This window comes from Heliangelus exortis, chromosome 3 (assembly GCF_036169615.1).
Source record: "Heliangelus exortis chromosome 3, bHelExo1.hap1, whole genome shotgun sequence".
NCBI classification, from domain to species: Eukaryota; Metazoa; Chordata; class Aves; order Apodiformes; family Trochilidae; genus Heliangelus; species Heliangelus exortis.
The window spans coordinates 60,174,065-60,191,236 of record NC_092424.1 but is presented as its reverse complement, the minus strand read 5'-3'; the positions used below and the strand labels follow the sequence as shown (position 1 = coordinate 60,191,236).

Sequence of the window (17,172 nt, the reverse complement as noted above, 5' to 3'; positions counted from 1 at the left end):
CACACTTTCAGTGCTTTAGTAAGTTACACACAAGCAAAGTTTCAATAGTGATCAAAAGCTGCAAGAAGCCAAAAAACTTATTAGTTGGGTTACTGTGATCAATGTTTCCCTTCTTCCCTGAAGAAAACCAATGCTTTTTTAAAAGACAGTTTTTGTGACAAAGGGAATTATTTATAGCCCCATCTGGATGAATAAAATCCTACAGCAGTAGGATTTTTTAAAATCTCTTCAGTTACTAGTTTGTTATTAACCACATGTTAAATAACACTTTTTAAAATTACAGACAGTAGTTAATAATCCAGATTAACAGACTGTATGGAATTCTTATAATAAAAACATCTTTACTTCTGTGAGAAAGCACTATACATTAACATACTGTTCAAAGCTCTCTGCTGTTCATCTTTAATGAAAACCAACCCCTAGGAAGCAAGAATTACTTCCATTTAAAAAGTTAAAAAATAAGGCAAAGACTTCAGAAGCACATCTAACCATTCCCTTTAAAAATCTGATCCTTGCATACATTTCTCAAAGCTCCTAAAATCAACAAGTGTCAGAACCAGAAACAGTTTTTCCACACCTCTATCACTGCTTGTGCCTTACTAACTTAATTTATTCAGATCATGTATTTGACAAAGGTTGATTTAACTGGTGAAAACTACAAATGCTGTTCAACAAAAGATGCACACATTAAGGATCAATGTATAAAAATCCCATTTGTGATTATGGATTGGACCAGGCATTTGCATTATCTAAACAGGGCTATTCTTCCCAGTTGCCACATTGAAAACAACAAAAATACACAATCAACACTGTAGCTGAGGGCTTTGTTTGAGTTTTTTGGTGTTTTGGAGTTGGTTTGTTTTGCATTAAAAAACAAACAAAAAAAAAACTAAACAAAAAACCAACTTAAACTCAGAAACTAGAATTATAAACATGCAACATTTCCAAGCTGGTTTTCCCAACATGCACTTCATGCACTGTGTCGGTAACAGCCTGCAAGTGACCTCCCATCCCATGCAGCCTGGCAGCCCGTGAGAAGGGAAAGTGTTTCTTATATTATATACAAACCTCCAACATTAAATTGCTATGTCTGACATATATATTTTCCCCGTCTACTCTCAAGGAATTGCTCTGTGAAATTAAGCCACATAAAAAAATAATAAAAAAATAAAAGTGAACATAAAATGAAGCAGCAATAAAAAAAGATCCTTAGAATTAGACAGTTAAATAACAGAAATAAAATGGTAAGGTGAAAAGGCACTATTTCAGACTAAATCCACAGAAAGTTTAAGGTGCTAATAAGGCAGGCAGCTACAGCCAGATTTAATTGTAAAAAAAACAACCATGCACCTTCTGCTGTGCTTCCTCCTCTTCAGATTCCACCTATGTGAGCATGTGGCAAATTATCAATAAAAGGAACTGTTAACATATGCTTACAAACATAGAGGCTACATCTCTGTAAATGCTGCAAAGCGTGCTATATTTACAGACCTTTACTGTTTCGGCCCCAGATGTTGTTGCAATTAAGCGACTTTGGTCTTCCTTCACCTACATTGTTGTATAATGGCTGAAGTAAAATTTGGCATAAGTGGCATGAACAATGGAATTTTCACACTATGTCCCTTTCTTACTGTACTTTGTGGTGTTTTCCCAGATGGAAATTTAAGAATGAGTAAAGAAAAAAAAAAGAATGATATGCATATTTTCTGTGGTAAATGCCTTAAACTCTGCAACTAGTTGATGGGAAAATGGAACGCAATGCATGAGTTCTTTTGGTAAGAGCCTAGGATACAAGTCAAACACCTAAATATCATATTTACCAAGGGTCTTAATTGATTTAAGAATTTTGCTGTCTTGAGTAATTTGCACCTCACTCCCCTATTTAGGGGAATATTTTCTTCCTCAAGCTGCAATGCACACTGTTGGAAATGACAGCTGATCTTCATATCTTACATACAAGTATTTTCAACAGTGTAAAGAAAAGCACTCTTTAAAATGCAAATCACACCTCAGACTTTCCACAGGTGCAAATATCAACTGCTAATCTTAGGAAAAGGTGCATTTAGAAAGTCAGTGCTGTGCAAGTACATAAATTTGAAGAGGGGTTCACTTATTGCACATGCTGCTGCATCGTTGAGTCTGTGTGAATGCAGAGGTAATGTGGTACATACTATATTGTTATTAATTTCTTGCTCATCTGAGGTTAAATTTTTCACAACTTTAGTCTAAAAATGAAATATAAAAAGAAAAAATAATAATTTTAAAAAGGCTTTAAATAAATGTTTTGCATTATTTTAAGCTTATATCAGTGTTCTTAGTGACATCACATTGTATTTAGCATGTTTTTAATATATACATTGTATTGATTCAATCAGTTGCACAAACTTTGTTAAATGTAATATTAACAATCCCTACTTCTGATTCTGTAATGGCTTCATATTTCATTAAAGATCAAAGTAAACCACCTTTTCATAGTAGTATTGCTGCAACATGCACAGCACGCAAAGAAAGGAGGCATTTTGTCAACTACTCCAGGTGATCAGAGCAACATTAGTGTGACTGAGGCTGCTGTACAGCAATTTTAATAGCATATTTCAAAGAATGTTCAGACTTCAGTGATTAAAATCTGGCACAACCTGCAATCCCAGCTGATGAATGAAACAAGTCTCTACCTAACTGTTGCTAGATATAAATTAAAGCAATTGAAATAAACAAAGTGCCTTGGACAGACTCAACTTTACATACACTCTTGTAGAGCAGAAACATCTGAAACTGGGAGTAAAAAAAAAAGCTTATTTTAAAGCATTGACAATTTTCAGAATTGAGCTTTTAGGAACTTGAGTTTTCACATCTAATCAGGACTTTGCAAACGTGCATTCCAGTCAATGCAAACAAGTGACATGCATTTTAACACAAACTGATAGTGCAAGTAGCACAACTTGCAAATTAGCATCAAATAATAATACAGCTATTATTACACACCACTTTCAGTATTCAGCTTTACACGCTCGTAAACATTTTGTACTACAAAGCAACTCTACCTGCAGCTCAGTATGTGCAGAATCTAATGAAATTTTGCATGCTGTAGGAATTTAGGCAGAAAAAGCACCTTATATCTACTGACTAAAAAAATCTCTCAACAGTAATTTTTCACAAATGAGAAAAGTTAAAAAGATACAGATATATATATGTGTGTACGTGTGTGTGTGTGTGTATTTATATGTACACAGGCATGTACACAGATATACTCCTATCCTAGGAAGTGTGCAAAACTGAGCAAGTCCTGGGAGAGCTAGCATAAAAGCTATGTGCAACTGTCAACATTTAAGCAAACAAATTACACACCTCCTCTTCCTCTGCTTTGTCATTCAGGTCATTGTCACTAGAGGCACTAAAGGAAGTTACTTTAGACTCCAGGTAGCAGAGGGACAGAGCGAGAGGAAGGGAAAATGTGAGTGAAAAAGGAATAGACTGAAAAGCAGACAGAAGGAGCACAAAGATAAGGAAAAAAGAGGGGATGAAGGAAGGAGAGGTAATAGGAACATAGTGCTGAAGGCCAGGTGGGAGGAAAGAGACGCAAACATCAGGAAGGCTAGGAAAGGTTATATAACCATCCTCATCAAGCAGTGAATGCAAACTAAAAGAAAAGCATCTGATAAAGCTCAGTGAGACACACAACTCAGTGCTTTTGTAGTCATTTGTACGTATTTTTCCCTCCATAGCAGGGGAGCCTTGACTAGCTAGAGGTCTCATAGATTCAAAGGCGTTCGGTAAAGCTGTTTCATTTTTATTACGATCTAGTGTTTCTTCCAAAGAATTGCACTCTGAGATGTCTGGGATGGCAAGGAAGGGCTCCCCAAAGGAATCTTCCTCTGAAATATCAGAAAGTGTGTCCATCTCGGGGACAGGTGACAGGTTTGTGAGATGGGATGACACAGAATAGATGGGCACTGATGGTGGGTGTACATGAGTGAGCTGAAGAAATAAATTCTGTGCACAGTGAAAAATGAAAGCACAACAAAATGCAAGTTTGAAGGCACAAGAAAAGGGAAAAAAAAGAAATTATTCGTTAGTGAAAATTTTTACTCAGAAGCAGGGATAACTCTACTAATGCAATAGAAATGCCAAATATAGAAATTCTCTTATGGTTTACAACCAGCCAACATGTTTGGCTCTGTGAATTATGAAAAGGAACCTATTATAAATGTTTTGTTCTCATGCTGCAAAGAACTGTGCACTTTTGAACTGCAATTGTCACTTAAAACAGATGGAAGACGACAGACATTAAATGCTTTGGCAGAAAGGTCAGGGGACAGTGCAGAACACAAGACAAGCTGGCACTTTGATTCTTCAGTTTATAACCAATTCCTCTAAGAAATGGAGAGCCAGAAAGGAAAAAAAGTATCTGTGCTAGGAAGGAAAGAAAGCTGCTCACAGAATTGGCATGGGTAAGAAAACCTTACTGAACTGCTTCCTGGAACAATTTCTGAAAAAAAATTTGTGGTTGTTTTTTGGGTTTGGTTTTGCTTTTTTAGCTATTTTTTAAAAAAAAATTTGTTTTATTATTATTATTCTTTGGGTTAAAATACTGAGAGTGCCACCTTGAAAACAAGGGAATGTAATCATTTTACTAAATCCAATGTCAAAATATAGGACTTTATGTTACCACTTTTCCCCAAAAACTACATGTGTCTTTTCCCTAGGCTAGTTCAAACTTATTTCAATTTGCCAGCTTACAAAAGAAAAGAAGCAACTACTTGCTACACCTTAACACAGTGAGAACATGTGAACCACACAGAGGAAACTCAGCAGCCCCCTAGGAATCAAACAGGTAGTTAACATGAAAAAAATTATTCTTTAAATGTCAAAGAAACTTCTTGGGAACTGCCAGAAAGACATCTCCAAGAGAGAGGAGCATCAGATTTTAGCTGGCACTTTGGAAGGCAATTTTTACATCAAATCCTACGAGTTTTAAATTTAATTTTTCACCTACTCCCCTAGTAGCTCAAACAAACATGACAAGTAAATGGTTGTTTACAACAGGAACAGACAAAAGTACTCAACTTCTCACAGAAATCTACACAGAAGTCAACATTCAAGTTGTCAATGTTAAAGCATTAAATAATTCTGCAGTGACTACAAAACCAGTACTGTTACCTATGGTAATTAAACACAGTCATAATACTTACAACTTTGTAAAATGTTCATGACTGTGGATATACTAGAAATCTTTTTTTTTTTAAATTCTAAACAAACACAGGAAATTTATGAAACATTTACCATTCAAAACCCTTTTTCAGTACTCATGCAGGTTTACAGAGAATTCATATAGCAATAAAAGAAACCCTTCACAAATCTGTACTCTCTTTTGCTTACATACACTTATATTAAGTTGAAACTACCAAAAGCACTTTACAAATTTCCTTTAATATTTTAATATGATGTTCTGTATGATGCTCAGAAGTCATAGCCACAGAAAAACCACAAATGGACACACACCACAATAACAAATAATTTTGGTGTGAAAGTCAGCCATACCTTTCCATCCTGAGTCAATTCTAATTGTGGTGTTTTCACTGGGCTTCCATCTTCTTCTCTGTCACCTTCTTTTAACTTGGCCTGACCACCAGCTTCAATGTCAATGATTTTAACTCCAGCAGCCTGCCCTCCAGCAGAGGGGAAATCTCTTAGCAGGCTTTGGTCTGAGATACCTGTGGGAGCTATTAGAGAACAAAATAACTTCAGTTAAGTGGGGTAAGTTGGATTTATTATTTTTTTAAAAAGAATTCTTAAAAAAGTTACTTAATGGTGATGTGAGGAATGAGCAATACAGGCTAGTTACTGAGTGAAAAGTATTTTTCAGCTTCTTGACTTTGCAAAAAGTCTATAGTTCTCATTGCACTGATATGAACAGTAATATAACCTTGTAATATAATGTACGCTTGATACGCAAGAGAAAAAACCTCACAGGATCATGTAGGCATTTAAGTTTCTGATCAGTCTTGGAAGGAAAATTGCAGGTACTATTCTTGTAACTGTGTAAATCAGAGCTGTTTGAGAGGGCTGTTCTAATAGCTATGCATGTAACTGTCACAGCACTGACAATCTGAAACGTTAGCAAAATTGGTGCTGCAGAAACAACAGGTCAGTAAAAGTAAGACTTTTCCTCTCTACATGCTTGCAGAAAATGGGACAGGTAAATACTGAATATGCATACTTGAATATAATGAAAGCACAAGAGAATGAAAGGCCTTCAATTAGTTTTTCTCTGATTTAGCATAATACAGTTAATGAGTAGCATGGCTTTTTCTTTTTTTTTTTAAATCAGGATGACTGGCTCAGTCAAAATAGTAGTAACAAAATACAGGAGAATTAATTAAATTAAGCGAACACAACTTTTGATACTAACTTAATTTATTTTGACAGTGTTCTGCAATACCTCCATAGGTCTTGACTTAAAAGAATAAAGTGCAGAAAGTTAAGAGGAAGAGTCATTCCTTGGAGTATCTTTGAGGGGTATTCTCTTTTGAAACCAGTCTCAGCTCCACATCAGAGACTCCTTTAAGCTACTGAGAAGCCAAGACCAGCTAATGGCAAATGTGGCATTTTGGATGTTAAAGAGGCCCTTGAAAGCCCAAGTTCTGGAACTTAAAATTCTAATCCCTTCTTGAGTGGCAAATAGAGCATTTTGTGGGTATATGTCCCTCAAGATTCCTTAAATAACAATTGATAAATCAGAGAATAATTTAGAGTGGAACAAAATCTGGGGGTCAGCTAGTCCAGCTCACTGCTCAGAGCAGGTCCATTGAGACCAGGTTGCTCAGGAGTTGTCCATTTGAGTTTTGAACATACCCAATGTCTTTTTAAATACAATTCTTACTCCTAACTGAAATTTACTGTCTCAACTTGCAGGCACTCTCCTTCTTTGGGTAGAACTGGACCTGCTCTTAAAGGAAAGGCAGAGTGCAAGTGCAGCCTCTAAGTAATTTCTCAATCCAAGTGTATACTCACATTATAAACCTATATCAGGACTACTGCCTGAAGAAAGATCAATAGTTAAGTTTGACTTTGAATGAACACAGTTTAAAACTATCACAGCCTGCAGATGGCAACATCAGCAAGATGCCTTAAATGCTGCCAGGAACAGCTGATTTCATTTGAGATGAAACCAAAATGGAAAAAAAGAAAACCAAAAGCACTATTTCATCATGCTCAAAATTATGACTATGATGGTTCTGCAAGAAAGTTTGGGCCTGAACACACATGCATGCACATTTGAATTTTGCAGATGATGCAAAAGCAATCCCAGAAAGGCTGATGATACAGGCTCCAAGAGTCTGGAAGAATTCAAACCTTTTCTAGCCAGAAGTACAGGAACTAAACCAGACTCAAGCTGCCACAAGGACTCATCACACACTACCAGTGCAAGCCCTTTTGCCTCTTAGCTTTGCTTCAGTTTTCAAAATGTCAAACTTTGTAGGATTCCCAACTAGGTGTCACAGTTTGATTATCATTTGTCCAAGTACAGAAGGAGTATTTGCCAATATTGCAATATATTTGACTTATAAGTAAACGCTTTTTTTAGGACAAACAAGGTAAATTTATCAGTTTATTTTAGATAAACTCACATCATTGTCACAGTTCACTTTCACAATAGTCAAGTTGTGAATCTAAGTTAAGCTTCACATCATTTTTCTGAAGAATTTTTCTACTTCATATTAATTTCAGAGGTGATTTAGATTGAGATGTAGAAGAACATATTTTACTCTATCAGATATACTGTCGCTATACCTTCCTTTGGAAAGCACGCCTGTTTCCCCTAAAGGAAACCACAAGTTATTTCTGCTCAAAGAGAGCAAACAACGACAAAAAATTATGTAGCTATTCAAACAACCTCAACATAAAAACTGTCAACTAAACACAAAATTCTCTAATAAAAATACTAGAATAGGTACACCAAAATGATACAAGCCTAGAATAAAAAACTTGTTCTGCCTTTTATGTTTGGTGTAGAGACATGCCAAGCCAGAGCCCAAGAGATGTTGCTGATAAAACAATGCTAATCAACAGTGTATAGTGCATGCCTGTCCCATGAAGCAGATATGAGTATTGAACAGAGGTGCCAGATGCCCAATAGAGAATCCTCCACCACATTCATAGCAGTGCCATACAATTTAGGCAGTGACTTAACTTACTGTTTAGGTTCCCTAAAACCGAAGTGGCTACTCCTCACATCACCTGTCAGAAACCGAGATTCACAAATTTGTCAATGGACATCCTAGCAACTCACAATGTCAGCATTTTGGAATGCTGGGAAGACCAGAGTGACAACACACAATGGAATCATTACACTGAAGAAATAAATGAAATTTGATACCCCCATCAAGGCTTCTGGAAACACGTTTGCTTGAAGTGCGCTCAAAGTAGGGAGCTGGTCTGTCGATCAGGTTGCTTGCCTGTCGGGTCTGTGCTTGTGTGCGGCCACTGTAGCGGAACTTGGAACCCAAGGTGAGAAACTTTGCTTTTGGAGGCTGCTCTGGTGATACAAGTCTAAAAAGTAAACATGAGGAAAATCAGTTAAAAAGGCTTTTTTATGTATTTAATGAAGTACTTTAGAGCTACTTACTAGATTTCAATTTGAATTCACCCTTCATGATTTGTGCATGCCAGGAAAGGATTCTAACACAAGGTCCAAGAAGAAATTCTAGAACAATGCATATTATATATTCTTGCAGTTAGAGTTGAAGTGGGGGTGACAACCATCACAGTTTCCATAATATCTGGGATCCTTAGATTTGGATGCCATTATAAGCCCATGCAGAAAACCTCTCACATCTCTGTGCTCAGAATACAGCTTATAGTAGAAACTATACATCTCATTTCCAATGTCTTTCCTATATTCTGAGGTACCAGTACATCAGCTACTATTTCCCAAAGTCAGAGACTGGCATATCAAAGCTGCAGAGAAGGCTGCACCAAGTGAAAAAGACTTCAACGGCTGGAGAATTGTGATCAAATAGTAAGAGGTTAAATGACACAGATTCAGACTCCAGGTTCTTTGCAATATTATTATAGATTTACTTAAGTTGATATTTGCTGGATATAGCGAGGGGGGAAAAAAAGAATACTGTGGAAAGAGTGAAAGAGATCCAGTTACAAGCACTAGTAATACTGGATTCTGTACCTGGTATATACTTTAGTATCTATGCATTGGAGTCAATGTCAAAGTCCAAATAACAATGTGGCAAAACTCCTTAGAGATTTTATTTTGTTTCACCATATATTGATACAAATTTGAAGAGACTGTATTTCCTTCAGTGTTAGGACTTCAAGCCCTCATCCAACTTTGTACTTTGTTGGTGACACATGAGCCATCAGCTTCAACACTGAAGGTACTATTTGTTCCAGTACCACTGGATCAAAGGTCACCACTGTAGGTATTCTTCCCAGTCTCAGCTTCTCTAGAAGGTTCTTCGACACTTCCTGGATCAACGTAGTGCTGCAAATACACACTCCCCCAGCACAACAGTCTCCATGGCCTATTCTATCTCTGCATAAACCCACCAGGCTTTTCTAGACAGAGCTTTTTGATTTGAGGATCTGCAAAGAATAAGAAGCTCCCAAAACACTGGTTTCTTTCAAGCAGAACCAGCAATTACTGTGCCTTTTGTACTTAGGATGGCACAGATCAGCAAGCAAGATTTAGAAGTATGCTGACTTTGGTCTCTTTTGCAGCATTTGCAGAAGTATGTGTTAGTGAAATCCAATCCAACCTATGTTAAGACAGTACCCAGTGGTAGATTCTGAAAACTGACAGTCATTCTAAAGATATTTCAGCAAAACTGAAAAAAAAATCAGATGCTTACCTAAAAGAACAGTGATTTAAGTAGAGGTTAGCATTTTCTCTAAGAACAGATGTTTACGGCTTTGTCAAAGCACAAGCCAGAAGGATCTAATCCTGCATGCTTAAGATGCATATGGATGTACCTGATCCTGACTAGACTAGGGCCACTTACGTAATAAAAATCACATGAAGTTTCACTTTCATTGCTTTTATAAAACAGCCTTATGCAATCTTTGTGACAACTTATTTCTCCACATTATTTCCAAGAGAGAGTGCATTATGCATTAAGATGAAGAATGCTAAGAGGGCTTTTCCAAGGTTCACTCTGTTCTTTATTTTTCAGTCTTGGCAAGGCTACAGCATTAGCTGCCTTTTTTATCCTCCATCCTGCTGAGATAAACTTTTAATCTTTTAATGTGGAAAAAACAAGAGAACTAATTACTTCCTGACTAAGGGCATCTGAATGGATTTTCTGTATTACAAGTTTAATTACATAAAATAACTGAAGACTATGCTTTTTACCATTTTAAGGCATTCTAGGAAGACAGTGAAATAAAGAAAATTTCAAATAAAGCATCATAACACAGAATTATAAGCAGGTTTCTGAATTGCCGTGGACCAAGTTACCTCAAAAGATTAATGCAGGAACATAGTCTGACTGTGTTTCTTGAAGTAGATTGTTGGTCTTTGACAATGGTACAGGAATCCAATGAGGCTGAGCTGAACCCGATGCCTTTTTGTTGTCATTTTAATATAGTTCACTACAACACTTTAGAAATAACTTTGTATGCTGGCAGAATTTCCCAAAAATTGCAAGATCAATCTCAGTGTAATTATTTGAGAAAAATTGAAACATTGTGAAAGACAGCACAAGCAATCAAAACATTATATAGGGCAAGCAAAGAGAAATGCAAGCTAAAAATGTATACGTCTAGATTGGACACCTTTACTGTGGTTATACATATGCTTTACATGCGCTCTGAAAGAGCTATGGTCTCTTGTTCTGTGGTAATTGCTTTCTGCTTTTTATCTTTGAAGAAAAATAGAGATGGATTTCTTATAGTTTTTTTAAATCAGGACAAGAAGTTCTGAGGATTTTCTGTCTGGTGACATCAGTGGAGTACACAAATTCTACAGAATGGCTCAAATATTTGTTATACAATTCTTGTTATGTCATTCCTGTTTAGGAAAAGCCACTTCTGATTGGAACAAAATCCAGTTGTTTTTATTATGCAAAAAAATCTGAAGTAAGCTGTTTAATTCATATTAAGTCTCCTGCAAACTTTTATATTTGCAAATGAAAACTTGCAGTTTAGGATTTTTGACTTCTATAAGATTGGTTTCTTCCTATGCCGTCCCATTTTATTACTACAAAATTGCAAAATACATTTCCCCAGCACAGCAAATCATTGCTGAGTTATTCGAAGAGCATTAATAAACTTTCCATTGCAGACAGAACTGGATGCTACTTTTGGTAACAGATATCACCAGACAAAACAAACTTCAAATTTTAAAGACGACTATAATGGTGGACTACATATTTTAATAAACTTAACTCAAATTCTATCAAACATAGAAAAAGTATCTTTGATCAGGATTTTAAAAATAAGTGCTTCTAAATTAATCATTTTGAGACTTAGTCTCAGCACAACATTGCATTCAGGAATATTCTTAATTCAAGGAAATGTCCAGTGAGACAGCTGCAGTACCAGCCTGCTTAGGTCTCATCATCCCCACGTTCTCTGAAGGTCTCAGTCTGGCAAGTATATTCAGCTTAGACTACTATTCAGAAACAGGATTGCATCTACCTCAAAGAACAATTGCTTTTTCAAAATAAAAAACAGGCTAGTGAACAAGAAAGCTTAGCTTTTCCCCATCCTAGTTTCTGTGCTCATTTGAAGCAGTAAACTCAGATTCAATGCATAAGAGGTTCAACCTAAATCTTATGACTCCTGTGCAGCATGGGGCATACACACTCCCTCAGGGAGTTTGTGCTGTTACAAAAATCAAGCAAGGTCTTTCAAGTTCCTTCTCAAGGGAGGAAGTAACATTCTTGTTTGGAAGAAACAACTCTGTGGCCTATTGTTAAAGTGCTCAATTACAAAGAGACCATAGTCTCACTGACCAATTCAGAATATTACGTTTATCAATTGCTGGGCAGTACATTTATCAAATGCAGAGAAAATTAGGAATAACTACATAAACAAATAGTACTACATATATAGGGACTACAAATAGCACTGAGTAGGAAAGTGAATGAAGAAGATTACTGTCAAGCCCCAAGAGATTTTTGTGAAGGAGTACAGTGGCTTTATAGACGGTCACACTGACGAGTCAACCTCTCAGGAAGTTTTAAGTACAACCACTGGTCTAGTTCTACCCTATCTAAATGAAGCAGCTAACTGTACCTGAGACTTTCAGAACTGGTAATTTGGTGTCAATGGTCGTTAGGGTGTCTTTTAAGAAGTGTTCCTGGATGACAAAGTGGGGCAAAGAGGGGGGAAATCTACTTTCCTCACATCCTTAAAAAGAAGGATAAGCACACCTAGTAAAAAGGGGGAAGCAAAGAATTATCATTTACCTGAAAAAAGTATGGTGCTCCACACAAACTTTCCATAATCTTTTAGCAGCCCGATGGTTTGGCAGTTTGAACCCAATAGTGCTCTCAAACTGTTCCAGCTGGAAAGAATCCACAAATAAATTAACCCGTTTCCTTAAGCTGCCTATTAACTAGCAGTCAGAGTTCAGATAGTTCCATTACTGTAAGCAGCTGTATTTCTCCTAAGCCTTAATGAGATTTATTAAAAAAAACAAAACAAAAAAACCTCTGAATTTCCAGCCATTTAATAAAATGATAGTTGATGGGCTAGTCAGAATAAAAATCACACTATGGCTTCCTATCTGTACTAATGACTTTGAAGAAATGCAATAATACTTTAGTGTCCACACTGATTTTTTCATTTTCTTTACCTGCTCAAATAATTTATATTTAAACTGCAAAAAGTAATTGTGCTACAGGTTGTGCTGCACATTTGCCTTGGTCTGAAATCTATACTGCAGTGTTAGGCTGACCTGATGAGTTTGACAACATAATACTTTCTCAGCAAAAATATTACATCTGCACACCATGGGTGAGAGCAAGAGCAACATATCTGTCTTCAAAAACAAACCTACAGTGTTAGTACTTTACTATTAGTATTTACACTTCTCTTTAGTTTTGACTTTTTTTGTTTGTTTTTTATGATTGTTTGTTTGTTTTCTTTGCAGCTACAATATTTTCAGAAAGTAACTCCCCTTCCTTTAGCCACCCCCACAAACTTATAATCGTATCTGAAACGAGAGTCTAATCCACAATTTCCACAGAAGCTAACAGAGATAGTTACAACATCCTGTAGGACAACTGAATCCTCCAGTTAAATCTATAAACTAGATGTGTTGACACTTAGTCAATATACCCAGAGAAAGAGAAGATGACTCTCTTCCAGGACTGCAAGTTTGCAGAGACATTAAGAACATGGCCAGTGTAACTAGCTTTCCCTCTAAAAAAAATAAATTACAAGATGGCAAAAAAGATTAACAAAAGAAAACAGACTGCCTACTTGGTTTCCTACTTGACATTTACTAATAAGGGTGTTTAATACAATCTGTAGACTACAAAGAGAAAAATAAAACTCCTAAATTCTGTTCAAATCCAACCTCTGAGAACATTTGGGAAAAAAATGATATTTTCTTATTGCTTGATACAAATTAACAATAAATAAATAAAATAAAAAAGACAAAGGTGCTACTTACTTCTGCTGGCCTGACTTTGATGTAGAAGTTACTTCGCTTATAGGAAATCTTCAGAATTTTTGGCCAAGCAAAGCGGTTGATCCGGAGTCTATCTTTGTAAATGAGCAGTCCATTAGCACATACACCCAGCATGATATCTACGCCTTCAGAATCCTACAGTGCATGAGATAGTTTCATAAAAATCAGTTTAATAACATTCCAAGCAAGAAGTTATTATTGTTGGCATACCTTGAGGGAATAATGCAATTGGGACTTGTTTAATATTCAAATCTGAAAGACCTTGACAATGAGATTTTTAAAGCAGAAATAGTCAAGTATTTTTATGGGAAAGGCAAGTCTCTATTTGCACATCCCACAGTGCTGGAAAGTTCTTCTATCAATATTCTAGCAATAGGGACCAAATCAACAATTTACAAGAAAGAAGTATGGTGGGTGTGCTACCAACGACTTCAACACATACTAAATAAAAACCAGGCCTTTCCAACTTAAAACAGTCAACAAAAGTCTGAAGTTGGGGATCATTGTCATCTACTAGTCCAATAAAGATTCAGGAAACAATGGACAGCTGACTGAAGACATCAACATAATTATTTTGAAGTGCTGGTGGGCTGGGTTTCTGCCCATTCTGTTCCACTGACAGCATTTGATGCAAGTTTTACTTGCTAAGGCTAAAAACCTCATCACTTACTGAAAAGGCTTCGATACACTGCACCACTACACAACACAGCAGAATCTCATGTCCTACCCAGCAAGTTAAACACTGGCACTATCAGTAAAAGGTTGCTTCACTACCATAACTAGCAGCTACAAACAGATTCTGGCAAACAGCAGTTCTCATGCTTGCAGTTACTTCATTATAGTAAAAGAAAGCTCCAATAAATCTCTAAGCATCTAAGTTCCTTAAAATGCTACATGCCACGCCAATTGTTTTTAAAAAATTAATAAATGTTAGACACAGCTATTGTATGTAAAAAAAAAAAAAATATGTATTTTTTCAAGTGTTTCTAACAGAAGACAGGAACAAGTCAATAGAAAATCACAAAAAAAGTGCAGAATGTTTCCCTATGAAATGGAATTAATGTTTCTAAAGCATTAATTTTCCTAACAATTTGAGACTCTGGATTTGTGAGAGGGAGTTGGTAGGTTAGTTGGCTTAGTGGCCTTTTAACTAAAAAAAACCTCCCACTAGAAATGTAAATTTGATTTGACCTCCAGAGAAGAGTGGAAAAAAAAAAAAAATCAAAGCCACCCTCCCAAAAGACCTCCATCATTCCCCTCACTCCACACCCTCTGTTTTTAAGTCTCGTGGTATTACAAAACCAGTTGTGTTCTTTCAGCCTTTACTTTACAGCCCCATGTCTCCTTGTATCAAAAACCTGACATTTAAAATCTGTTCAGATGCTCTTTTGAATAAAATCTTATTTCCAAGCTTCACGTAGGTCTATGCATTAAATAAATTTAAATCAAGTAAATTCTAAGGATTATAAATGCTGTAAACTGAGTAGTTACAGTAGCCAAAATATAAAAGCCTTATACCTAATAATTAAGAGCATGAAAGTTCTAAATATATAGATACTATGCTCTTTAGTACTAAGCATGTCTGTCCTAAAACAGAACAAACCCAAACCAATCCCCAATACCTTGGCATGATGTAAATCCACTCCATACATGGAGAGTCTCTTAGCATTTTCTAGGAACTGGGAATCCGCTTGTGCTGGAGTCAAGCCCCTAAAACCATTGAATAAGCCTTGAGTTTATTGATAAAATAAATGAGAATCAGAACTGACTGGAATCCTGGAATTCAGACATACAGAAGAACCTCAGTTTGTAAGGCATCAATAGCATTTTCACCCTAAGGGGAAAATGTTCTTTCAAAGCATACAGCATTCTTGTAAAAGAGATTTCTACCTTCACTGTCAAAATATTTTAGCTGTATGCCACTTAAATTAATTTGTATGATCAAATAAAAAAATTTTTCTCTTATCTGAGATCTTAGTGAAGCTATTTTCAAGCTGAAAAACACATGAAAAAGAGGTTCTAGTTACACAGCAAAATATTCCACAGTAACAACTTCAGCTTAGCAGTTTTGTACATACCCTTAAGAGAACTGACATAAACATGACAAAGCCTTATTATTTTGTTTAATCCCGCTGTATCTGACACACCTGTGGGTTTTGTGTAGCTCAGCTACTTTGTCTTCCATTTCTTGAGTTTGATTGGGTGCAAACTGGAATTCACTGATGTAACCACTCCTGTGCTCCTCTGGGTCATGATCACCCAGCTCAGCCTGAAGGGTGTATGAACCAAGGAGGGCATGAGTCACAAAAGAACACGGCAGTCGACCAGAAACAATATCCTGACGAAGCTGTAGGCACAAAAAATATCTGCAAGACAAAAGAAAAGGGAAAAACCAAACACACAAGAACAGAGAAAGTGTTATCAAATGGAAACTATAGGATGTGACTGAATTTATCAAGACGCATGTAATCATAAGCATATTTTAAAATAGGACAATGTATTAATAATTAGTGACACATTACATTATTTGAGCATTATTGCCACACAGTAAATTCCACTTCCATTCTTAGGAGTTGATAATACTTTCAGAAATAAAATGAAGTGCAGGAAAAATACTAATTTCCAATATAAATGAAAGAAAAACTGTATCTATGTTTTAACAAAAGCAGACCAACTACTTCATTTCACACTTTAGTCTGCAGCCATCCAAGGTTCACAAAGAAAAACCCCACACATTGCCCTTGAAATTTTCTTTTGGCTTGAAAATTCTAACTTTTATATCCCTTGAAGTTCATGAGTTAAATCATGTAATGCACAAAAAGAAACGTGTTTTAGTGCTGAACCCATAATTGCATTGCTTAAACTATGTATTATTATGTATTTAATATTTCAGGTACGGCATAGTCTTCTACCAAATTTAACAAGTTAATGATCAGTAGATATCCTGCCCTAGCACAGATTTTTAATGTAAATTTTAAAAAGTTTTCAGCTATAACCATTAAAATGCTTTTATCAGTCAGCACACAACTAAAAAGTCAATCAACCCGCTGAAAATTTTCAACGAAAACACACACAGCATCCTTTAAAAACACTGCCTACTAAAGGTCTTAGACTATTTGTAGTAATATAACTTGTGTACCTATCTTATTTTGTGCAGAAGATTGATCTGATCTGATGTGACATAACACCTATCCTGCCTTAGTATGCATATATAGCCTTACACTCAGCTAGCTACAAACCAAAACTAAGTGTTTACGTTTTTCATAACTCCTGAAAAAACAAGCTTTGTATTTCGTGCACTCTACCCACTGGTTATGTTGCCTCATGATACTACTTGTTAGGTGCACAGTTATCCACTGCATAACAAGTACTTTCTACCTAGGAACTTTGGAATATATTTTTTTTTTCAGTTATGTTTTCTGGGTTTATTTGGTGTATAACTATAAAACTGTTTTCACCAACATAGCCTAGATTACTACTGAAGTACCTTGAACACCTTGAGTTTTGCTCTTAATATG

General features: G+C 36.1%; 1 protein-coding gene across 25 annotated transcripts in view; it reads right to left on the bottom strand.

The window, feature by feature from the left end:
* The window catches only part of EPB41L2 (erythrocyte membrane protein band 4.1 like 2), a 108,029-nt gene that overhangs the window by 20,893 nt on the left and 69,964 nt on the right, over window positions 1-17,172 (bottom strand). For 16 of the 25 annotated variants that reach the window (XM_071740922.1, XM_071740941.1, XM_071740928.1 and 13 more), the window contains 7 exons: window positions 15,802-16,020; window positions 15,277-15,364; window positions 13,637-13,789; window positions 12,426-12,523; window positions 8,378-8,550; window positions 5,539-5,720; window positions 1,069-1,131 (listed from right to left, as the gene is read on the bottom strand). In XM_071740922.1, the coding sequence (XP_071597023.1) occupies window positions 1,069-1,131; window positions 5,539-5,720; window positions 8,378-8,550; window positions 12,426-12,523; window positions 13,637-13,789; window positions 15,277-15,364; window positions 15,802-16,020 (976 nt within the window). The other 9 variants (XM_071740929.1, XM_071740937.1, XM_071740939.1 and 6 more) reach the window with 3 other exon arrangements.